The following is a 25667-nucleotide window of genomic DNA, read 5'->3' on the forward strand; positions in this document are numbered from 1 at the left end:
GTATGGAATTAAGTCTGGATTATGGCTCTCATTATGTGAAATCAATTCTAGGCTCTACAAGATGTATCCATGTGTGTGTGAAACCAAGCTAAAGGCCTGTTACCTTCTCATATCATGTTTGTGTGTGTGTGTGTGTGTGTGTGTGTGTGTGTGTGTGTGTGTGTGTGTGTGTGTGTCCAGGCAGCCTTCTAGCCGCCTGAACTGTGATGTCGTAAATTAGAGATGTGCCTTTACTCTGCTGATATGGTAAAATGATCCCTGTTGTGGATATAACCTGTTTTGGCCTGAACAGATGTTGGGAGGAAGCATGTATGTTATCTTTTATCCTCTGTGGAGTTGGTCAAGATGCTATAAACATATAAATAAGACATCTTGTCCAGCTAATACTGGAGATGACCATTTGATCCTGGGTAGAAGAAAAGGGAGGAGTAACCACACGTCTCCCTCTGCTGACCAGCTGGAGATGACCATTAAGACTGGGAGAAGAAAATGTGACATCATGACATCCAAGATTTATGGTCTCTTCGGTGCCATAGCCTTTTTCAATCCGGCTTTTGAGAGTTTTTAGGAGAGTTGGCCTTTGATGGGAAGAGTGTGTGAGGTACAGAGAAGGAAGCTTTTGATTTGAGCTTTTTGTCTATGATAATCTGACCTAGTGTCATTTTTGGAGAGCTTATTCAGCTCAACTCTGCTATAACTTGGTTTATTGGCAAAGAGTTGTTTCACTTTTTAACCCACTTTGTCTGTGTCACGGTCTGCCTCCATCTGCTGTGAGTTTGGTCAGCGCTGTGTTCACAGGTGGGCGTGGGACTCATCACAGCTGTGTGGAGTTCCACTAATCGGAGCTTCAAGGATTTAAGGAGCGGTGTGACTCAACTCCAGCGCCGGTTGATACTCTCATATGGGTAGCATCTAGCCTCGTAATCTGTCCTGGTTCCGTGTCCTGAGCTAATGAGTTTTCGTTCCTGTTCCAGTTTCCTGTCCTGTACCACCTACCTTGTCTGGAGTTGTCTCTCGTGTCACCGCTTAAGGATCCTCTGGTCTTCGCTCTCCTCGCCTGCCTGCCTGTCCACACTCAGCACCGTCCTCACCGCTCCAGCCTCTCCCAGTTCGCCTCCGCACAACTCCTGGTCTCAGACCGTAAGAACTCTCAGACACACAGTCAGATTCTCCTGGTTCTCTGGTTCTGGTCTCGCTTACCTCTCCTCTTACCCTTATAGATTCTGGTCCCGTCCCGTTCCTGTGTTTCAGACGCAGCGCCTTAAGTTCTAGTTTTTGTTCCTTTATTCCTGTTTTAAAATAAAACACTTATATTTTACTTACCGTTCTCTGTTGTGATTCTTCATGTCCTGGGTGAAACACATTACCCACAACATGACAGTCGGGGTTTCGTTTGGATTATTATTCTTTTTTATCTGTGTGAAATAAAACCTAGTTCCTCGGATTCGTGGAACGAAAAAAGGATTTACGAGTGGGGTCTCCTCCTGTCGGTAACCGAGCAAAGGTGAGATGCTGGTTGTAAATACCATCCCTAGGTGTAATTGATATAAGTGTTTCCTCCATCCTAGGCTACAGGTAAAGTCAGTTGTCTCCTCAGCATAAAACAAACAGCTGGCAAGATTCTTAACCTGAAGTGTACATAAGCTTCATGGACATGGATTGTTAGTAAACTGAGTCTCCCTTGAGCTGCAAAAAGTTGGTTTTGCCAGAATCAGAGTCTAGGTTACCGGTGATTGCTAATCAGCTCCTACAAGAGTGAGGGCATTTTAAAGAGTGGCTGGTGTCACGCTCACGCAAATAGAAATACAAGTCAACCCCGAGATGTAACATCTGTTGAAGAGTCAGGCTAGCTTAGGAGGATGGCTTGTAACAAGACCCAAAGAAACTTTTCTCAAAATGTCTAAAAATATACATTTAAATGAGAATCTTGAATGTTAAACAATAGTTTAGGGTAAGTAAAATAAATATATGTAATTAATAAGTAAATTAAATTAAATTAGGGATTTTTGGTGGAATGAATTGCACATTTTTCTTTCCATGCTACACAAGACTGACAGATTGGTCAGTACAGGTTTCAGAAATGGGGCTAGTGGACCAAGGTCAGCTGAACTGGACACACTGGGACTAAAAAAGAAAAACATTTGCAGACATCCAGGTTTTGACCTCATCAAGACAGTTTAGGAGAAGATTTAATGAATAAGGTAGGCCACATTTAATTGGAATATAAACCTGGGGGTCATCTGAGTGAGGGAAAGATGGAGTGTGAGATCAATGGGTGGATTGGTACTGTGTCTGCATTAATGCAGGTGTTCAACTGGTCTGTAGTGGTGAAGAGAGATTTGAGCCAGAAGGCAAAGCTCTTGATTTACCGGTCGATCTACATTCCAACCCTCATCTATGGTCATGAGCTTTGGGTAGTGACCGAAAGAACGAGATTGTGGATACAAGCGGCTGAGTTTTCTCCGCAGGGTGGCTGGGTTCTCCCTTAAGTCACTTTTAGAAAGTAATGATGCCAATTTGCCACAACGCTATTGTGGCATCAGGGAGCCTTAGGTTGTTTATAAGAGGTCAGACCATGGCGGTAATATAGTGCATTCGTGTCCCCTTTTACAAAATATTGGGTGATAGCAGTATAAAGAATAGAATAGAATTGAATAGGAGGATCTTTGTGCGCATGCACGAGTAGCTGGGTGGCAAAAACAAACACAAAATGGCCTGCTATCAATATGCAACATAAAATTTTAAGAGTGTTTGTGGGCGAAATCCCCGATATTTAACCACTTTACCATCTAAAGAAAGGATGAGGTTTAGAGAGAAGCTTAAAATCTATTTTGAAGACAAAATTAAAGTTATTAAAAGCCTGTATGAGCTCTGTGATGATGGAAAATTTTGGTCTCATTTGCCTGTTTTTTTCACAAATCTGCTGAGGAGAAATGTATTCTTATATAATAGAAACCCCTTTGCTCTTGACTCTTAAAAAGGGTTAGGGTTAGGGTTTGCCAACCCTAACCCTAACACAGAGGCAGATTTACCTTCCACCACAACTCAATATTTCTATGCACAACATGGTAATAGATGACCCTAAAATATGAGCCCAAGGGCTTATTGTGAACACAATATGCTGTGTTTCTGCTCAGGGCCACTGTCAACATAAAATATAATTAATGATGGACACATAATCAGTAATAACAAGCATTATTGACTGAAAAAACATGGGGGGGGGGGGGGGGGATTACTTGATACAAAAACATGACAAATGTCCAGGTACAATGTTCACATATAAGGAAATGAACATACAACACAGGTTATAGCACATGAACACCACATGGTTTCAGGGCAAAGAAGGTCAGAGAGACATCTGCTGACAGTGACAGCGGTTTAATTAGGTGTAGAAGCATTTACCAGCGTAGTAAGGAGCAAAGTTAGAAACTGCACAAGTGTGACAAGGTTTCAGCAAAGTTAAAGGGAGCTGTCAGATTTTTCAGATCATGCACTGATTTATTTTAACTGGATGATTTGTTGTCTGTCCAGTCATTGGATGACTATCAGTCCTTGCGTGATGCAACACTTCGGCCTGTGGGGCTTTAAACATCCAGAAGCAAAGAACTGCTGTAGGTTGACATTTGCGATGATTTCACTTCCTCTAACAATGATCCAGAGCTGTGTGCTGCTTCTTGCTGTTAACAAGTAAATCAAAATAGAATCTGAAGACTCCCAGTTGCTCCATTTTGAATCTGAGCAAAACCAGATGATTGGGATTGCATTTTCTTACCTTGTATTTATAGATAACCTTCATCTTGGTTTTGTGTTGTATACACAGAGGCACTCCTTCCAGAGCAGAACTCTAGGAGCCTATAAAACTACCCTTGTCAAACAGCAATACCTCACTGGTGCAGTTTTTCACCCATTCCTCTCCAATTGACTCGTTTGGAAATGTACTCTTGTTCCTGAATTGGATCAGGAATTTAACGTTTCATTCTTGAAGCCTTTGAGATTTTAGACATAGGCAGTAAGGTCAGTTGTTTCATATTTTTTAATTGGTTTCTTCACATGTCCTACAAAGCTGAATTATGATTTCATGTAAGATTTATTTGAAAAGATCCACTTTAAACTTTTTAATTTGTCATTATTGATCATTTTCTCTTCAAGATGTATCTCCCTTCATTGGTGCTGAGTTTGGTGGCTTTGGTGAACTGCTGTGAGTAATTACTCTTATTTTAACATCTATTGGCTCTAACTGTAAAACTTTCTTTCCATCAGAATTGTAAGATTGCAATAAAATAACCAATTTGACTAACTACATGTTGACTCGTTAAGAACCCAAAATATTTTTTTGGGATCTAAATAAACTGTTAAATGTTTTTCTTCTCTTATAGCTGACTGGTGCTACAATGGGTGTGGTGAGTAATGATCAGAGGACCAATTGAACTACTGTGAGTTTGCATTAAGAGCGTCTACATTCTTTACAGCTAACACCCCATCCTCATGGAAGAACTTGCCGGAATCCAGCTGTGGAAAAAAACACCAGTCTCCTATTAATATTGTCACTAGGAGCGTCGTAACGGACCATCTGCTGCCCAATTTCACCTTTGTCAACTTCTCCTCTGAAAACACCATCAAGTCCATCACAAACAATGGACACACAGGTACACAGAAGACAGGTGTTCAGGCAATAACAAACAACATAAAACATGTCAACATGCTTGGTTTTGTAACTGTTTTGTGTAGTGCAATGCACACTGGTGGAAAATGAAGTTGAAGTGAGTGGAGGAGGACTAAATGGAACGTATTCTGTAGTTCAGTTTCATTTTCACTGGGGTGATAAAGATTATCATCAAGGTTCAGAGCACTCAATTGATGGCTACAGATATCAGATGGAGGTAAGGTGTGGTACTCAAATTCTCAGTTTAAGTCTTGCTGGAGTTAGCTTAATCCCTGTGCTGTCCTGTTTTATAGATGCACATTGTCTCTGTGAAGAAAGGTCTTTCTGTAGACGAAGCCACAACACAAGCCGACGGATTTGCTGTTTTTGGGTTTTTCATTAATGTATGTCACACACTTTCTGCAACTTGCTCCTGTTAAGTGTTTAAGTCTCATGTTAATGGTGCTCTGAAAAACAATGAAGGATCATTTCTAATTTAGCTTTTTATCATTTACTAAAGGGACAACTCTGAACCCTGGTTCTACATGATAAAGTAGTTTAAAATAAGTTAATGCTTGTAAGACTCTGTTTAACCTGCACAGCTGCATGCAGGTCCTGCTTTATGAGTCATACCCTTCTTTGAAATATGCTCAGGTGTTTTGCTCATATCTCGCTTCCTACACACCCACTTTTGTTAACAGTCAATGCAAACCACTTTTGCATAAGTTCGCTGAGCCATGGCACGGTGGCAAGGTGAGGTGCTTGTGAGCGTGATGTAAGCACAGAAAACACTTAGCCTTCCAACAGCAGCGTATTGTTGCAGCGGTGGGCTGTTGAGCCGTTGAGTGATCACAGCGGATTGAAAAATTAAACATTAAGTGGTTAGATGGAGGCAAAGAGGAAGATAGCAATAATCATGCATTATGGTGCTCGGGAATTACTGAGGTATTTCAAATGTAAGGGAAACACCTAATGAAAATGTTTAATTTGACCCAAAGAGGCCTTGGGTAGGAAATGCCATTCATTGCATCCTTACAAATATCATACCTGTCTGGAAATTCCCACTGAAACGGGCTGAATCCCAACAAAGTTTCAAGTTTTCAATTGTAAAATGTGTTCTTGAACCTCTGTGTACAAAAAAGCAAAAACAGTAGCAAGCCCATAGGTTTGCTCTGTAAGAGTCTTTATATGATCACATTTTTATGATCCAGTTTGAACACTTTAAAAGTGGTTCTTCACTTAATTCATTCACTGCCAGCCATTTCCTGATCAGTAAAGCCCTTCGCTGCCAGTGTTTCTCAGTGTTTTTACTGTTTTTTTAAGAGTCACAGAACGTTGCGTGCTAGAATGATGTCAACGCCAAACTACCAAAACAAAAAGTACATCATGAAGAGTCTGTGCATTTCCAGCTTTATCCTTTCTTTCATAATCCGTTGTCGAATTGTGATCAGCAGAAGCTTTTCCGGTTCGCGCCTCACTTATTTTACAGCAGCGGCCCAATATGATCTCCTAACACATGGATTTTCTGCTTCCTGATCATGTGACGTGTGACGTACACAGATGGAGATCGGCGTTAGAGCTGAGATGTTTGTTCTCACGGTACGGGGGCTCGTTCCGATGCCCACACAGTAAAAAAAAATACACCTGACAACTTTAGTTGTCATTGGCAGTGAATGAGTTAAAAAACATTTTTGATTATTTCTGATTATAATTGGTCACTGAGTTTTTCATGCAGGCTCAAAATAAAAATATTCTCCTACACCTATCTCCTGCATCAGCTTCTGATAGAAAATAGACAGTGAAAATCTAGGATTTGAAAAGCCTGACAGATCTGCGTCACACTGTCACTTAACATTCAGATGGGGAAGGCTGTTGTTGGTTTAGTTAAACAGCAGAGAACGTCTAGTAGAAGCTAACCATTAGCATTAGCAATTCTACCATGCGGCAAACCTCCTTCTTATTTGTGTATTTGTGAAGGTAAAACATCAATGTTAAAAAGCAAACAGAGTCAGTGGTAGAGCTGTTTTGCTGTTGGCCATTCCAAGGTAAGATGTCGAAATATCAGGAAATAGGACTCTAAATCCTGCCGTTGTTCTGTCACTTTCAACTTTGACTGAATTCTCTGTCCTGAAACAGGCACATTCATTCCTACTAAACACCACTGTATAGAGGAACAAAAATTAATAAAGAAAATGTGCAGGATGTAAAACCGACTGCTCAGTCAAAATAAAGAATAAAATCGTCTTTTCTATCAACACACAATTCCTTCTTCTAAATGTCTGTGCAGTGATCTTTCAATGCATCTAATGAACTGTATTTGACAGCAAGATTAATTTTTTTGTTGGTGAAGGCAACAGAAGATGGAGTTCTTTCTGGACCATGGTATACACTCACAGCTAACCTGACAAACATCACAGGTAAGATCTGGTTTGCTGATGCATCGAAAATCTATAATTTTCTTGTTTTAATTACAGTGGGAAACATAAGTACTTGACACGTCAGCATTTTAATCAGTAAGGGTATTTCTAAAGCCCTTTTAAGAAGACACACCATAATGACAAATATGCATAAATCTGCCGCCACGATGTGTCTTATAAAGTCGCCGTGTCAGTGGCATTCGTAATATAATGAATAATGGGTATCCTTAATACTGGTTCCGTTCACTGGTTCACAAGTCCTTTTATTAAACACAACACAATGCCTCGGGGGGTAGACTACTGACGGTTGTGAGTGGGGCCCCTTGGAGGTCTTGGCGGTAGCCATGGGTCACTGCCCGGCAGGTGCATTGCCCCTGGGCGGGACTGGGTGGGGGCCTGGGGGCTCGGGGTGTATGGGTGGCCGGCCCCGTGGGGGAAGTCCAGGAGGGGGAGGACCCAACCTTCCCTGGATGTCCTATGTCTTTTATAACCCGGAAGTTGTGCAAATGCAGGGATGGGCGTAGATATTCTGCTGGGGTGGGGCTGGGTTGGTGCCCTCGGACTCTGTGAGGCTCTGTGATGCTGCTGCTTTGGGCCCTGGCAGGATGGGCTGGGATCTCCATGCTCTGGGTGGCATTTTGACAACAGAGGTGCCTATTGGGGCCAGTGGGGGAGCTGGCTCCCTGGAGGGCTAAGCCCAACCAGCCATTCCTCCCCATCCCCACACATTTCTCTCCTCCTGCTCCCTCACATCATCACACAAACATGCACATAGGACCTTGAGGGGTGGACAAGTCAGGGAGTGCGGGTATGGACCCCATTTCCGCATTCCTGTGGCAACCTGCTCCCCAATTTTATTTGCACCTTAAACACTTCCACCAATGACATTCCACGCAAACACACACTTAGGGCCTTGGGAGTGAGCACATCCAACGGCATTTGGCAGGGAGATTTCTCAGCCTCATCCCAAGTGCCAGTGCCCACTTCCAATTTTAAACTGCACTTAGACACTGAGGGCTGTGGGTGCAAGTGGGGTGGTGTGGTGGCAGCTGACATAGGCCAGACGATGCCCGCACTGCCCGCTCACCACAGCCATGGAATACACCTCATCAACACTCACTAACACCATATTGGAGCAGGCGGAGGGAGACTAGGGGTCCTAGCACACCTCTGTTGTCTCTTGGCTTCCTGGGGCTGGAGGCTAGGAGGGAGATCTGGCCGTCCGGTTGGGGTCAGGGGTGGTGGGTTGCTGTGCTCAGCGTTGGGCGGGAGAGCCTGCCCATCAGCGCCCCAGCAGAAAGGGTCGAACTCTGGGAACCAGTAATGGTTGTACCCCATGTGCAGCAGTATCGGGACCAGAGTGAATAGGGTGTGTATGGGGAGCATGAGTGGGTGTCCGGCGTGCATTTTTTTAAGTCTTTGGTTGTATGTGTATGTGTGAGCATGAGGGAGGGAGTGTGTGACTGTGTTTGTGTATGACTGTATATGACTCCTCCCTTCTCCTGGGACTTCTTTTGATGATATAGATCTTCATCTCCCCTCTCCCTGCCACACCTGGTGTGGAGTGCGGTGCCTTGGTCTGCCTGGGTCGTGGCTCCCGGGTCAGGGAGTTTAAGATTTTTGGCATCTGCCTGACCAATCCCAGTGGCTGCCTGGTGGGGTCTGGGTCCCTGGGCTCTGCTAGGTCCCCGGCGGGGGGTGGTCGCCCCTGGGTCTCGGGTCATTGGGTCCCGGGCTTGGCCGGCTAGGGGGTGGGAGGCTGCGGGCGGGCCTGTGAGCTTGCCGCCGATATCTCCCGGGACTCTGCCGGCTGCTGGTTTTGGCCCCATGGGACGATCCTCTGCGCCTCTTGAGGGGGGCGGGAGCTTTTCTGGTCGCAGTCTCCCTGGGGTTCCTGTGCTCCGGGGCAGCTCCTGGATCTCTGGGACTTGGAGCTCCCTTCGTCTCCTGCACATCTTTAGGGGGCAGATCTGTGCCCCCTCACACTCTCTATTGGATGCTCCTATAGAGAAACCTTACATAAACAAGCGCGTGTACACACACAGGTGCTCACATGGTGCTCTCATAAGTATGGACTTGGGCACGTTCAACATATGTCTTAAGGCTATGGTGGGCACTTAATGCACTGTGATTTATTATTGTGTGATTGTTCAGTTAAACAACGTTGATTATATATTTCTTCATCAAGTTGACGCAGTGATAGCTTGATCTTGTTGTATTGTTTTTGTGTCCCATTTTTTCTCTCTTTCTGCAGATGTAGAAGCAGACTCTTGTTCATTATTGTTTATTTTTGTGGAACACCCCCCCCCCCCCCCCCCCCCATGTCCCCTGTTGCCAGAATATTCCACTTGCAACATCACAGCTACCTGTCCAGACTGCTGGGACTTAGAAAAAAACCTGAGCTGACCTACCTGGTTGCTGCTGTCTGTCATCAGCATGTTTCCTGCATGTTTTAGATCATGGACACAGCTGATTTGTTTAATTTAGTGATCGGTCACTTCTCTAGACACTCAGGAATGCTGGGAGATGTTTCAGCTGTTGGATTAAGGTGTTAAAAAGATGAACGCACAGCAAGGATATGTTTTGGTTTTGCTTGTACGAGGGCACTAAAAGCAAGCAAAACTGCCTTTAATCCCTTTAAGCAATGCACTGAACCACCATGGCATCTATGCACACTCGCCACGCAAGGCTCTATCGCTGAGCAAAATCGTGTTGAGGCTTGCTTAAAATTTGCCAAACAGCATTTGGAGAGGCCTGTGGATTGTTGTATGGTCAGACGATACCAAAATTTAACTTTTTGGCTGTCATTCTACACAGAAGAAGTGGCACTGCCCCTACCCCAAGAACACCATAACAATATTTAAGTTTACGGGTGGAAGCATCATGGTTTGGACTGCTTTTCAGCACGGAGTACTGACAGACTTCATTTTAATGAAGGCAGGATGAATGGAGAAATGTACCAGGACATTCTGGATTAAGATCTGCTGCCATCTACCAGAAAGCTGAAAATCAAAAGACATTTCAGCAAACACAAGGCCAAGGAATCAATGAATTGGTTTCAAAGAAAGAAATTCAAGTTGCTTGAAAGGCCCAGTCAATCACCTGACCTAAATCCCAAGAAAATCTAAGGATAGAACTAAAGATCAAAGTTCATAAGAGACCCAAAGAACCATCAGGGTTTAAAGAGCACTTGAGTGGCCAGAACCACTCCTGAGCAATGCAGACGACTGGTCTCTCCCTACTAGAGGCATCCAGAAGCTGTAATTCCCAACAAAAACTTTTCTACAAAGTATTAACTAAAGCGTGTTCAATACTTATTCCCTGTGTCATTTCACTTTAATATGTGTATGTAAATGTTCTGATTTCATTCAATATGGCAACATCCGGTGCAAATTATGTGTCAATAGCCCACTTAGAAAACCCCTTATTGATGAAAATACTGATGTCAAATTCTAATTTTCCTCACTGTTGGACAGCCTGGAAACTGCTATTTTTGAAGTCAAAGGTCTGATATATTCTCACAACCATGTAGGATGCACTGTTGATGAAAGCTGGAACATTTTGCCTGCAATCTCACACAGTTTCAGCAGTTTTCTTATGAATCCGAAAAGTTTTGTTTAATTCCTGTAGCTTTTGGGAGTGTCTTCCATTTTATGGGCAGCTCACATTTTTTGTAGATGTTGAACAAATTGGAAGAAAGTGAGACAACACAAATCTTTAAAGTGCAGAACAATGAAAAAACATTTTTTTAATGATCATTTCTGATTATCATCGGTCACTCTGAGTTTTTCATGCAGGCAGAAAAATAGTCTCCTACACCCATAGAAAATGGTGAACTTTAGGGATTTAAAAAACCTGACAGATCTACGTGACACTGTCATTGTTCATGGGCTCAGCCACCATGACTCACAACGGAGAAGGCTGTTGTTGGTTTAGCGTTCAGGAAACAGCAGAGACCGTCTTGAATGGTTGAAGCTAACCATTAGCATTAGCAACTCCACCACAGAACAGAACTCCTCCAGGCTTGAGTTGTTTGTGGAGGTTAAACATCAATGCTGCAGAGCAAATGGAGCCAGTGGTAGAGTAGCGTTGCTGTTATCCAATCCAAGACGTCTAAATATCAGGAAATAAACTCCGAATCCTGCCATGTTAAGCTCTCCTCTGATGTGGCATTCTGCTAGTTCCTGAAACAAACACACACCCCATCCACCCCTACGTTTAAATTTTTTTTTTCAGTGTTCCATGTCTTTAAATGAGTGATCCACACCTTTAATGTTTTTGAATGCTTGTTTTTTTCATGTAGGGCTAAAGTATTTTCTTTTCACATGACTGTCATTTGATATGTTTAAACCTTTTCCAGGCAGTGTCTTTGATTTTGAACAAAACAACACCTTCTCCATTGATGACCTGATTGGAAACGTAGACCGGACAAGGTTCTATCGATACTACGGCTCCCTGACGACACCCAACTGCAGTGAAGCAGTCGTGTGGACAATCTTTCAAGAGCCGATTCAAGTCCCCAAAGAGCTGGTGAGAAGGAGAAAGGCCACGCTGGGTCAAAACAGAATTAAAACATCATCATTAGACTCGCCCATCCAATTATTGCACAGAAAACCCCTGTTTAAGTGTTGCTTAGTTCATGCCAGGTAAACCAGCATGTTATCTGTTGTGAGATGAATCTCCCTCAGTATGTTGCACAAGCAGCCAGTGATGCATTCAGCTGAGTGTCATCAGTTACAGCATACAAAGTGATACATCTGCTGCTGTAGAAATGTCATACCTGCTGGTGTCTGCTTTGATATTTATGTTTCAGTGTTTTATTTTCTGTTGACCGTATCTACTATCAGACTTGCTGCACACGTCACTAGTGACCCTTAACAGGAAAATGGAGATGTTCCAGTGTTGCAGAGTGACAACTCTCCTCTCTATCTTATCTACCTGTCAGAAAACAAAAACCCCAACTCGTGAGGAGCACAAGACTGCGTGTGGCATTTTTCATGACTAACCTGTTGCGTCATAAGTGCATACTGAAGTGCATGTTGGAGTGCAAATGTTCAGGGTAACAGGTTCTCATCATGTTGCCAATCAGCTCAGGGGAAGGGATGAAGGATCATTTCCTCAGATTAGTGTCATGGTTTATACTTTATCTCTGTGCTGACAGAGAAGTTCATGCTTTCAACTCTTGTTGAAAGGATTCAATGGCAAATATGTCCTTAATTAAATGCATTGGAATGTGTAAGCAATCTTTTTAAGCTGATTAATGAAACCTGTTTTGTTTTGTTCTGTTCTCAGACTCACTTGTTTAGCACAAAGGTAGAACTTATAAATACCTACAGACCAACTGAAGACCTAAATGGACGTCAGGTCACTGCCTCCCCTGCTACTCCACTACCTCCAGGTCAGTCAGAAAGTCACAAAATAAATTTAAGTCAATTTCACAGAAAAATAAAAAAATACTTATTTCTGATTATAATCTGTCACTTTCATGCAGAGTTTTTCATGCAGGCTGAACATGAAAATAGTCTCCTACACTTATCTCCTGCATTAGCTTCTGATAGAAAATAGATGGTGAAACTCAAGGATTTAAAAAGCCTGACAGATCTATGTCACACTGCCACTTAAAGAGACAATGTGTAGTTTTTATCATTCTGAAATTTCCATCAAAATGTTGTTGAAAAAGAATTAAATGATACCCAGTATTGAAAAATATTGGTGGCTTTGTATCATATAACCATAAAAAGCAGGTCTAAATTACATGGGAGTGGGTCTAAGTCTCTGGGTGACGCCATATTCGATGCCTTGTTTCCTTCTACGGGAGCCTTTGAGGACAAAATGCATTTACTGATTTGTAACAAGCGGTTACAAAACTTTCATCATTCTTAAATGTTGTTGTTTTACACATTTGCCTCTTCACTTCTTGCCAGTGATGAAAGGGAGTCCTATGTGCACTCCCCAGGACTTTTTGACCCTGATGGGCATCCATTAGTAAGGTCTTACTCGACTCAAAAATACTGCTTGCTTGCAACGACTTAGGTATCTACATCCCCCATTGCCAGGAAAAGTACACACTGTCACTTTAACATTCATTGCCTTACCTGTGACATGTGATGGAATAGGCTGTTGGTTTAGTTTCCAGGATAGAGTGGACACCACAGACATATACGTAAGTGCCCCATGGACTGGAGCTGGCGTAGCAGCGGGCTGCCATCTTGGATGGGTCTCCATTTGTCCTCAGTGCATTTATTGCTTCTGAGGGAGGTGTTTACCCAACAAAATGTACATTTTATTATGCTTTTTACACAAATCAGACATATGGTATGGCATGGTGGTTAAAATATAAACATAATTCAATAAAATAAATAAAATTTAATTAACTCTTTCACTGCCAGCCGTTTTCTGAACAAAAAGCCCTTGGCTGTCAGCTTTTTTGAGCATTTTTAGTGTTTTTTGAAGAATTACAGAATATTGTGCTCTATCACCATGTAAACATCAAAACTACAAAAAGAAAGAGTGGACTCATCTCTTACATCAGGAAAAATCAACTCGTTTCTAGCTTTTTCTGTTCTTTCACAATCTGTTGTCGAAGTGTGAGCTGCAAAAGCTTTTTCTGATTTGTGCCTCTCTTTAGGCATAGCGGCTTCTCAAAATGATCTAATACATGGATAGTCTGCTTCATGATCCCGTGAAGTGTGACACATGGATGGAAATCCACTTTAAAGCCATGATGTTTACTCAATGACTTTAGTCATCAATGGTGAATGAGTGAAAATATAAATCCCAACAGGTGGGCTTGAAAAGTCACGTGATCTGCTTTGCTTTCACTGGTGCACTAGTTGCTGCAGCCATAGGCTGCACAAAAAAACCGGCCTAGGGGCTAACTCACTCCAGTTGAGTTTGGAGAGTGAGGAATCCAATATGGTGGCGACGCTGTTCTGCTCTCCAGTTCCCATGTATTCATGCCTATGGTCTCGACTAGTAGAAGCTAACTGTTAGCATTGGAAACTCCACAACAGGACATAACTCCTTCAGAATTGTTATTTGTGGAGATGAAACATCAACGTTGCACAGCAAGCAAATTCAGAGGTGGAGTGGCATTGCTGTTATCCAATCTGAGGGGAGATGTTCAAATGTCAGGAAATAAGACTCCAAATCCCACCATGTTCAGCTCAACTCCAGTTTGGCCCACTTATAGTTCCTGAAACCAGCACACCGGAGTTTATTTTCCTCTGGGTACGATCTACAAGGCATTCATGTCTGCTACCTGAGCAAATGTATTAAAAATATGAGCATATATGACTTTTAATGTTGACAGGGAAAGATCTGATGGAACGATCATTGTCATTCTGACCACAAGCTTAAAAAAAGGTAATTGTAATGTAATTAAAGCTCAATGTAAATTTAAGAGAGAAGATTTCCCTAAATCTTCAAAAATCATTAATTCATGCAAATGGCTATAGGAAAAAGTTGTTCGACAGAGAAGCCAGCTTCACCTCAATAACCTAGTCAGTCTTCTTTAGCTAATGGCAAACTGGTTCCAAGGAAACTAGAGAGGATCAAGATCAGTTTCACATTGGTTTATGAGCTGTCATTCAAAATAAACTTCATATTGTATGACTGGCTGCTTGGACAAAAGCTTTTTGGCTTCCTTTGATCAGAGAAAAATGTTGATGGTCTTTTCAGAATGATCATAGATATGTTTGAAGGCTTTTTTTTTAGACAAAACTAACATGCCTCCAGTAAATCACCAAGGTAGTAGCATCGTATGAACTATGCTCCTTTACTATAAAATCACCAGTTATCTACAGTAAACTCTTGCTTTCCTTAAGGATCTTTATCTGAGTAAACACAAACAAATGAGGCAACTTTGAGATTTCTTTTTCTTTTGCTGTGCGTTCAAATATCCACTAACCATGCGTGTGTGGGTGTGTGTGAACATAAAGTGTTAAAATATTTATTTTGTTTTTCCACAGCTCATTCGTGGTGCTACAATTATCACTGTGGTATGTAACTTCTAAACTTAGAGATGATCAACTTAAGTGTTTTATTGTGAAAATCCATTAAAATTTAAAGGATTTTAATGATTTATTTCTTCAGACCATGATCCATCTCAATGGTTCCTTCTTCCTGAATCTCACTGTGATGGCAAAAGTCAGTCTCCTATCAACATCAACACACGCAGTGTGATGCCGGACAACAGTTTAAACTCATTCACTTTTACAAACTTCGACAACAAGCAAGCTATAAAATACATCGCCAACACGGGCCACTCAGGTTGATTCATATCGGTTTTAACACGAGAAGTCTTATATTAGCTGCAGCTCACTGTGCTTTCCTTGTCTGGTGAACTCTCAGTGGAGTGTGTGTTGAAGGACGATTTGGTAGAGGTATCCGGAGGTGGTCTGAAACACATCTATTCAACTGTTCAGTTCCACTTTCATTGGGGCACCGAAGTGCAGAACTCTCCGGGATCAGAGCACACAGTGGATTCAAACAGATACCCCATGGAGGTGGGTACACAAACTGCTCATAACCACCTAAAACTCAGTTCCTCTAACTCATCCTAAACATAATCCATGCTCTGTTTTATCTAGATGCACATAGTGAGCAAAAGGAAGAATCTCACTTTGGATGAGGCTCTGAAGACTTCTGATGGCCTGGCAGTGCTGGGATTCTTTATTGAGGTATAACATTTTAAACATTAGTCCTTCATTTATATGGCAAATGAAATTGGGCAAAAGAATACAGGGTAAAAATAATGAAGGGAAAACATCAATAATCTCAGGCTGACAACCTGACACCCATCAGGTGATGACGGTAATGTATCAGGATATCACTTTAGTCAGAGCCAAAGGCTGTGAACTTGATCTACAAATGTCCACAAGCAGAATTTTTCTTTCTGTGCAAAGTTATGCATATAATTCAGACTGTAAGCCTCACCTCACGCTACACACATTTTTGTTTCGGATATCTGATCTCTGATGAGCTTCAAGTCACACAAAGTCTAATTCACTTCACATTTTCTTAGTTTGATGCATTCATGATTTTCAAATTAAAATAAAGACATGTGGACACAATGTGTTTTGACATGCAAATTAATAATGTAGTAGTTTAATAATAACTAACATTATCATATATGAAAGAACTCTACAGTGAAATAATTACAAAACAGTAATGTCTCAATCATGCTGGAAGAAAGGTTGTATTGAAACAGATTTGATTGTCAGCTCATTGTGGGGTTGTCAGTTTTTCTTCTTTAAATAAACAAAAGAGGGACTGTTAATCAGTGAGACATACATACATACATTCAGACACAATTTTTTTATACGCTGTATTTGTTATTTGACAACATATGGCAAAAAGCTCCAGAGTTGTTTAAACAACTAAACCAGTTAAATAAGCAGCCCAGAAATTATTTCTTGTACCTCTTAGAAGCCACGGCATCTTTTTACTTTTCTCTATTGGGTTAGAAGGCTAGAGGCTAACGTTGAGCTAGCAATGCTAATGGTGAATCAAAAACGACCAGCAAATAGCTCAAGTTACTTTTTAAATTACCAACAACTCTGATTTTTACAGTGAAATTTTCTAATCTGCTTGTCAACTTTCTGTGTACGACTCATCTTTACTCATCATCTAGAATCTTATAGAACTGATCCGTAACCGGCAGCAGCATGAAACTCATCAGATGGGAGAAGGGGAGTCACTCGTTTGTTGTGAAACGTGGACTGCTGTACACAAATTTGACCACATGGTGTTTTCTTACATCATGCACCTCAGTTAGTCAGACTGTGATTCTTTTTTTTTTAAACCTCTCACCGTTTTCATGTGATTCTTTTTTTATCTAATGCTCTGAACCTCTCACCGTTTATATGATTCTTTTTTATCTAATTTTCTAAACCTTTCACCGTTTTCATGTCCGTAGACTCAGCCCACATCAAGTCCGTCTGACCAGACGGCTTGGAAAAAATTAACCCAGTACTTCTCAGCTATCCGAAACATCCGTAAGCGCACACTTGCTTGTTAAAGGATGTAAAAGAAAAATCATAATGATCTACAGCATGATTATTAAGTTTTGCTCTCATGTAGGCTCACAAGTAGAAGTCAAAGAGGATATCTCCATCAACGACTTGCTGGGCAAAGTGAACCGTAACTCGTACTACCGCTACAGCGGCTCTCTCACTACTCCTCTATGTAAGGAGGCAGTGGTCTGGACCATCTTTCAAGAGACTATTAAAGTGGATGGAAACCTGGTACGTATCAGTCATAACTGTGTTTTCCAGTACAACACAGAAAATCACAGTTCTTACATAATCAGGGGCCAAACTACCATGATACGTTTTGTTTGACATTTGTGTTGTGCACACATGGATGCACATCATTTGTGAATGTTGAGTGTGAAATGAAACGGTAACCAATATTTACGATTTTGATCTTCATAATGGTGTTGATGTGTTTGTACAACAAATACAGGAGCATCAGCAGCAGCTAAAGTAACAAAAAGAGCACACGGGTGACCATCTCTGTGTTTGAAGCTATTTAATGTCTAAAAAAACTATTCACAGAGCAACATAAAACCAAAAAGGTCGTCTTAAAATATTTTTTTTAATGTTCTGCGGGTGTACAATAGCTGATGAAACTTTCAACAAGTAGGGAATTATACAGCAGGAACTAGAAATGAAAGGTTGATGCCAAACTGCTTGTAAGGAATGTGAGAATGAGGAAATTCACTTATACGATTGACAAAAGTTGAGGTATTCAGGCAGACTTTCGGCATCAGGCGCTACATTTCATCTGCTTAATGGACCCTGCAGTAAAGCATGGCAGAGGCATTGTCATGTTGGACAGCACTGAAGTTTCAGGGCAACCAAATGTGTAAATTAAGGAAAACTAACTTCAGAGTGGAAGAGTTTGAAACTTAGGAGTAGCAATCAATAAGCTTTAGATGTTGCACTTTACATTCTTCTTGCCTTCTGATAAAATTTCTAAGAATTTGTCAGGAAAAAAAAAAGGTTTGAACAGCTTAAATTTACATGTTGAAAAGTGATGAGTTTAAGCTAAATGTGCAATTTCATGTGCAAGGTATTGGGAAACCTCTTAGAACTTGGATTTATGCACTGAGGATGACTTTTAACTTCTGAAACAACTGATTTTAACTGTTAAAATGGACAAAATCTGATAAGCTGTGACGGCTGTCTACTTACTGACGTCATTGGTTATATAAGTGGGGGTGGAGGTCCAGTCTTGCTTGCTGCTTTAATTGAAATAGCAGAAACAGTGATATCTTTAATCAGTATGACTTTTATCAGTTTAGAAAAGAACCATGTGACTGAAGACAGTACAGTCACGTGAAATCTACTCATCTCTGTTTTACCTCATTTAAACTTTTCATGACTTAGTTCACATAACCATGTCAGTTTTCATCCTTCTAGACTTGCAACACACTATGTAAGGAGGCAGTGGTCTGGACCGTCTTTCAAGACAGAAACATTTTGGGAGGGAAACTCGACTCCTAACCTAATGTTCTCTTTTCTTTCTACCAGATGACGATGTTTCCTAAATACACAGGATTTCATAATGTCTATCGGCCCATTCAGCCCCTTAATGCCCGAACTGTCTACACCACTAGATCTGCATCCTGCATCTCAGCACCTGTCTTACTTTATCCTTTACTTGTGTGTTTCTGTGCACATTTCTGGTGATTTGGATCAACCATGGAAAACTGTATTTTTTGGTGATCATTTTTTATTTGATGTAAGATAGTGACTTTCATAATGTAATTATTTTAAATATGTAATCTTTTATTTGTCTAACCAGGAGTGGTGTTGATGAAACAGCTATTTTGCTTTTGTGCAAACTAAACTGGATTTATTGTTCAAGAGTTCAATCAAACCAGAATAATCAGATGGTTGCTGTCAAACTTCAGTCCAAAACAGAAAATCCAGAATTGTAGAGAGAACTAGATACTTAGGCAAGAAGGATTTAATGTTAATGGAGCAGGCTTTTAAAAGAGCCATGCTGACTGAGTTGAAGGAATTAGATCCACGGTCTTTGTAAAATCCACTCATGGAGGGAACAGGAAGAGAAACCACTGAAGAATGAGAATAAACAGACCATGTAAAACTTGGACAAAAAATTAACGTGCTGCATCTCAGCCTACTAGGAATGCGGAAGTGGTGCTCAGGTCGCCAAAGAACAGGACGCTAAAAGATCACGTCAATGTTTACTAGATAAACTATGCTTTAAGAGAAGCCTTATTCTCGCCTGGATACCTGCTCGTTTACCATTTTGCACCTATGTTTTCCCGGGATTGGAGAAACATTGGATCATGAATGAGTGTTTGGCTCAGGGCCAGCCTGCTGCACATGTAAGCATAACAAAAGGTATTGTTGGTGTGTCTTGGGCGATCATGAACAAATGGAAGGACAGAAGAGTCTGGCGATCATAGGAGATGGGAACTACTGAAGAAGATCGCAGACAGAAGTGTAGCCTCTGGAAATGGTCTGTTTTTCAATCTACAGGTCACCTCTTCCGTATTGGGTCATTTGGAGACATAAGTCTTAACTGGTGCTTTAATCTGCAAGAAGATACTGTTGCTTCAAGGTCCCTCCAAGCTCACTCTTATCTAAGACTGGTTTTTATTCACAGCACAAGACGGATGAACTTTCTAAATTAAGTCATATAATGAACAATAATAGTTGAAGGATAATAATGTTTTGATTAATCTGTACTTAAATTACTGTGGTTGAAATGAATATTATTATGTTATGGTCAGTCATTTTAAATTTAACAAGTAAATCACTATCTCTGACAGCTCACACACTCAGACACGTAACAATGACAAGGTTAAGCTAATATCCTGACACATTGCTTTCTGTTCCACCAATCAGAACTCCTGTATCTGACGCAAGGCATGTTTTCTGAGGTTTGTTGGTAAAAACCCTTCTACATGTCTAATTCTTATTTGTTAGTCAATCAAAATATGACGATTATTAAAACAGGACTCACTTCACCGTGAGTCAGTTCTAGTTCTTGTCAGTTCTTGAGAAAGTTCCGGACCAGCCATCCGAAGCAAAACCTCTTTAACCCAGAGCATTTTTGACAAGCTGTCAAAAGCCTATTGCAAGATACAGCTGACCGCAAACGATTCCTTCAGAATAAACCTGAACCAACTTCAACTCCTTAAGAGTTATCCCTAACTGTGGTTGCTTCTACGGACTTCGGTACCTCTGGGGTCCCCGGACCTCAACATTCCGGATCTACCACAGGGGTCTTTTATCAGGGTACGTAGACTCAACAGATTGCGTCTTATGTGCTTTTGATGAGAACCAACTTTGTTAGTTTATAACAGTCCAAATCCACTCCCACTCAGAACTCAGTTTCTTCAGATACGAGAGGTTCTGATAACATCACATTCACACACCATCACACCTCACATTCCATCCACTCAGATCCATTCATCACAAAGTGTCCTAGTTGTCATGTTTTAATTGTTTAGAAAAAAATTTCTTGCTTTTTATAAACTTGACTCTCTTCTTGAATAAACAAAGAATTCTAAATCTTCTGGTTAAATATTCAAAGAACAATCAGATTGGATTTCCATATTTATATGGAAATTCACATCATATTGGTCAAAGTGTATGGTAGTATATCAAACTTTAAAAGCACCCAAATACATACATAATTACCCCATTACAGAAGCAAGGTGGAAAGAAGAAGTTTAGTAGAGAAAAGTTTGAAAAAGTGGCTTGTAACTGCAGCTAGTCCAAACACAGGTGCCATCTTGTTACCGACCCGGAAGCGGATGAGTACAACGCTGGATAAAAGTGTAACTGGTGGGAAGTTGGTGAACTCTGATAAAAGCACATAGGACCACCTTTCTTCTGATGAAATTTTAGATAAATTCTGTCTTCAAGTTAAAGTGGTGCCAGTGACTACAAAGGTTCATAGAATACACACGCACGCACCCACACACACTAATGATACTGAGTTCTGTTAAGGGTGGGGCTGTGAGAAAAAAAATACATGCACCATTGCGTAATGTGAAAGAATGAAAAAGATCTAGCTTTAATAATGCATGAAAAAATTGGTCTATGTAACAATTAACAAACACAATTAACATGTAATGTGTTTCAGGGCTGAATCTGCTGAGTAATGTTGTGACGCCTGAAAGAGAAACAACTCTGATGCAGGAGACACTAGACCTGTTCTGGAAAAATACATGAAGAGGCAGATGAAACACAAAAATAGTTTAAAAAAAATAGGCTCAAAAGGTGAGAGGAAAAGTTAGCCATTGTTTTCATTGTAATTTGAGACTATATAAATAAAAAGGTATTTAAATCAGTCTGTTTAAGCTGCAAATTCTAACATTTTTTTTACAATAAAATACACAGTTTGTAATAAAGATGCATAAACTAAGTTAAGTTACAGTTAGAAAAAAATACTGAAATTGGTTTCAGGATAGTGGAAAATCAATTCCCCTCAGTGTTGATGGATTCTTTAAGTACAAATCACGTTTTCTTAGTTTGTTCTCTTTGTGCAGTTAAACGCATCTTATTTTCTAACTTTACAAACTTTCTGTGCTTATTAAAATAACCTTTGTTGACATGAGTAAATTAAATGCTTAAAAAAGTTTTATTTATTTTAAACAGAAAAGAGGTCAAATGAGAATACAGAAACCTGTGGGTGTTTACTATATCAGACCATGACCTAAGATTAGAAACTTAAAACAACTAAAAAAACGTTAATTTTGATGCAAGTATTTATTTATTTTTTGTCCTGGAAAAAACTTATTCTAAAGTAATGTATTATCACACGCAGGTTAAGGGGATGTGGCGAGAGTCCCTGTGCATTGTTAACATATTGTTTTGAAACCAGAATGAAAAAGAAAGCAGTTTTTACATTTCTCAACAGGATAAACAAGATCACGCAAAACATTCCGACTCAGTTTAACTAAGAAAGCAAAAATTTTGGAAACTTGGAGAAAAAAAAAAAAGGTTTCCTCGCAGATTCCATCAGAATGGGCTGAGCTGGTATAAAACCAGGGAGAAGGGGACCTACTGGTGATGTTAGATGCAGAAGAGGAGGAGGCACCTGAGCAGCAAAGGTAGGACTCATGAACAGCAGAAAAACCTGCTTTTACTCAGTGAAACAGGCTTTTTATTTGATGTCAACTCAACAAGCTGGCCTTTCCAAAAAAATAATTAATATATTTTAAAATCTTTAAAATTTAATTGACTTTTTCTGAATGTACTGATTTGCATTGTTTATGTGTATATTTCAGATGAACTCTCATGCAGTAATTTTAGTTGCTGTGTGTGTCCTTGTACCGGGCTCCTACTGTGAAACAGACACGATCTGTAAGACTTTCATTATTTTGGCACTTTTTTTTTTATTAAAGTGAGTATTCTTTGTGAGAATTATTTATGTGCAGGACTAATTGTGCTGCTCGTTTTACAGCATGGTGTTACAATGATGCAAACTGCAGTGAGTAGAACAATCTTGATCTTGGATCTTTTTGTTTTCTCTTACTAGTGACTCATATCTTATCTCTCCTATCTTAAGGTGCCGCTCACTGGGCCACCCTCGCTCCTCAGTACTGTAATGGGACCCGCCAGTCACCCATCAACATTGTCTCAGCAAATGCCACAGGGAACGCCAACCTGACTGCCTTCACCTTTGAGGGCTATGGCAACACCAGTGCCTTAGGTGTCATGAAAAACACTGGAAAGACAGGTATGTTGAAGGTTGATGGATCAGATTATTTCCTTACAGCTGTTCTGTATTAATAAAAATTCCAGGTCACTGGAAAGTAATGTGTTTTGTCACATAGGCAGGATGTTGGAATGCTAATTATTAACTTTCATTCTTCAGTCCTGGTTTTCACATCCTTGTGACACCTGAACAGGTGTTGCCTGGAAGGTTTGAAGCTTGTTGTAAAACGTTTTATTTCTTGTCACTCCTTCAGTCCAAGTCACCTTGAAACCAGGGATTAAAATCTCTAGTGGCAACCTACCTTCAATTTACGACACCCTTCATGTTCATTTGCACTGGGGAAACGGTACCGCTGTCCCTGGTTCTGAACACACCGTGGATGGGAAGCGTTATCCTATGGAGGTAGCTACACTTTGTTTTCTCTGACATCTAATGATCATTAACTGCCAAGAGTTGATAGGCAGGTGAAGGTTTCTCTCTCTCTCTGTGTGTGTGTGTGTGTGTGTGTGTGTGTGTGTGTGTGTGTGTGTGTGTGTGTGTGTGTGTGTGTGTGTGTGCGTGTGTGTGTGTGTAGGTGTGTGTGTGTGTGTGTGTGTGTGTGTGTGTGTGTGTGTGTGTGGCGCACACGCACATGCATGCATGAGTGTGTGTGTGTGTGTGTGTGTGTTATTTTTCTTGAACAATAGATGTTTTAATAAAAACTTAAAGAAAGTAATCATGACATGTTTATCCACCTTAGATTTGGACCCGAGTCGAGATAGTTACCACAGCTGATGCTCACTAGTCTTAGCCAAAACTAAAGCGACTAAAACTTCATGAAAACTGGACTTAACTTTGTTGTTGAGCTCAGAGTCTTTCCCATCACATAGTCATTGCATTAGCTGAAGACTTTGTGATGTTACAGGGAGACTGTGCTTAACATTTGTTTATAAAATGTTAAGAGTTCATTAACATATGATGATTCTAAAAATGTGCAAGAAAGGATGTGTTCATATTTTTTTACTGAATTGAGATGATCACGGTTACAGTTGCACATCGTAAACAGCAAGTCAACCTACAACCAAAACGTAACTCTTGCTCAGGAAGATTCTACAGGAATTGCTGTTCTAGGTTTCTTAATTGAGGTAAATAAGAAATCAGTTTAAGTTTAAATCATTCATATTTTTCACTCATTCTATCTACCATTCTTGTTTGTTTTAAAATTGTATCTTTTCATTTATTTTTTAAGGAACTCACAGGTACAACTGGCCAGCCGGCAAGCTGGAAAATCTTAACCTCACTGTTGGCTAACATCTCAGTGGCTGGTAAGATGACTTCAGCTAGTGAAACTTGATCACTGAAAGCTCCAGACAGACTCTTACATCTGTCATGACTGTCCTCAGGACAATCAGTGGAGGTGCCAGCTGGGATTTCTCTGGACGATCTCCTGGTTGGAGTGGATCGTACCAAGTATTACCGCTACCTCGGCTCCTTGACCACCCCCAACTGTAATGAGGCTGTTATTTGGACTGTCTTCAAGGACACAATTAAAGTCAGCAAAGACCTGGTGAGTGTTTCGTTTTAAATTTAAACTCTTTTTTTTAATATTATTTTTTGCATTTTGTGTCATTAATCTGTCTTCGTCCCCTCTCAGATTGACCTTTTCAGCACGTCGCTGCACATCAACGACGGCTCCTCTCCTCTGATGGTTAATATCTATAGAAGCATCCAGCCTGCACAGCCAGTCTCCACACAACCCAAGTCCTCTTCCACCAGAACAGGCTTCTCCTTGGGTCTGATGGTTCTAGGCCTTGTTCTCAGGTGGATCTAAAGCACGAATCAGAGCTGAAATCAAAATGTTGCCAACACTGCTGCTCCTGTTTTGATGGCATCTGCACAGAAGGAGGATAAGTCCTCTAAACGTTGAGCCTTTATAAAACAACTCTTTAGTTTCCAGCATTATACAGTTAAAATTTGCTATTGATATGTAACTTATCCATTATCACTCAAATCAGAGGCAGTGACTAATTCACAGATTTGTGTTGTCTTATATAAAAAAAAATAAATAATGAAATAAAAATGGGAACTTCAGATGGAAACACAAACTATGAAGGTTTTTCTGCGTTTAATCTGAATAATGTAACTGAGGCCTTTTTGTGTTTATTAGTTTGTGTAATGAAGGTTAAATGCATTACTTGCAAAAAGTTGTTTGTTATAATTTATCTATTTATCTCTTGTTTTGATGTTGTGAATTATTGCACATTAAATTATATCACACCTGACAATAATCTGTGAATTTCTTTATATATGTACATGTGCATATGTATATATGCAACGCCGTATTAAACATATGGGCAACTGGGCAATTGCCCAGGGGCCCACAAACTCTAAAGGGCCCAGGCCCAGGGCAGCAAGGGCACGAGAAAAATACTGTATCTGTAATCTCCCGCTTTATATTAAACTAGGGTGACCATACCTCCTCTTTTCCCCGGATATGTCCACTTTTCACTCTCAGTCCGGGGCGTCCGGGGGGGTTCTTGTATTGATGAAAATGTCCGCAGGGATCGAATTATGGGGGAGCTGGATATCCTACACATCCAGGGGAGCCGTAAAAAAAGTTTTCTACCGATATTACATCATTTATGGACTCTTGAGCAGAGAGCACAGAGAGCGGCAGAGCGATGATCGTTGGTGCGCAGCGCTGCAGGCATCTGCGTCCAGCTCACAGTCTATTCTCAAAGTGGTGCAACCAAAAAACTATAATTAACACACGATCGTTCATGTCTGCACATGTTCTCTACTTTCTGTCTTTTTGTGCCTGAAGCGCTCTGCTGCTGCGGAGCTCATCGCATGCGCTGCGGTGATTTCACCTCACTGACGCAGCATCGAAACGCGCACTCCGCTTTGCGGTCAGGAGATCC

At 40.8% G+C, this 25667-nt stretch overlaps 3 protein-coding genes across 3 annotated transcripts; all 3 read left to right on the forward strand.

The window, feature by feature from the left end:
• Window positions 1-222: 222 nt before the first annotated feature.
• Window positions 223-1318, forward strand: LOC107387987 (uncharacterized). The gene is made up of 5 exons (XM_070545310.1): window positions 223-246; window positions 293-560; window positions 785-905; window positions 975-1140; window positions 1221-1318. Exons 1-5 carry the CDS (start codon window positions 223-225, stop codon window positions 1263-1265), a joined length of 624 nt encoding a protein of 207 aa, XP_070401411.1. The 3' UTR covers window positions 1266-1318.
• Window positions 1319-3227: 1909 nt separating this feature from the next.
• LOC107387984 (uncharacterized) lies at window positions 3228-20612 on the forward strand. The gene is made up of 16 exons (XM_054749181.2): window positions 3228-4014; window positions 4150-4198; window positions 4377-4400; window positions 4470-4646; window positions 4729-4880; window positions 4957-5046; window positions 6993-7059; window positions 11420-11589; window positions 12352-12457; window positions 15030-15059; window positions 15154-15330; window positions 15412-15566; window positions 15651-15740; window positions 16979-17057; window positions 17143-17306; window positions 18597-20612. Exons 2-16 carry the CDS (start codon window positions 4150-4152, stop codon window positions 18753-18755), a joined length of 1689 nt encoding a protein of 562 aa, XP_054605156.2. The 5' UTR covers window positions 3228-4014; the 3' UTR covers window positions 18756-20612.
• A 104-nt stretch (window positions 20613-20716) lies between these two features.
• Window positions 20717-25026, forward strand: LOC107387983 (carbonic anhydrase 4). The gene is made up of 9 exons (XM_015963287.3): window positions 20717-22159; window positions 22337-22412; window positions 22513-22539; window positions 22618-22788; window positions 23021-23169; window positions 23796-23891; window positions 23996-24071; window positions 24150-24313; window positions 24401-25026. The coding sequence occupies exons 2-9, from the start codon at window positions 22337-22339 to the stop codon at window positions 24575-24577; spliced, it is 936 nt and encodes a 311-aa protein (XP_015818773.3). The 5' UTR covers window positions 20717-22159; the 3' UTR covers window positions 24578-25026.
• The last annotated feature ends 641 nt before the right edge of the window (window positions 25027-25667 follow it).

The sequence above is a fragment of the Nothobranchius furzeri genome, chromosome 16 (genome assembly GCF_043380555.1).
Source record: "Nothobranchius furzeri strain GRZ-AD chromosome 16, NfurGRZ-RIMD1, whole genome shotgun sequence".
Taxonomy (NCBI): Eukaryota; Metazoa; Chordata; class Actinopteri; order Cyprinodontiformes; family Nothobranchiidae; genus Nothobranchius; species Nothobranchius furzeri.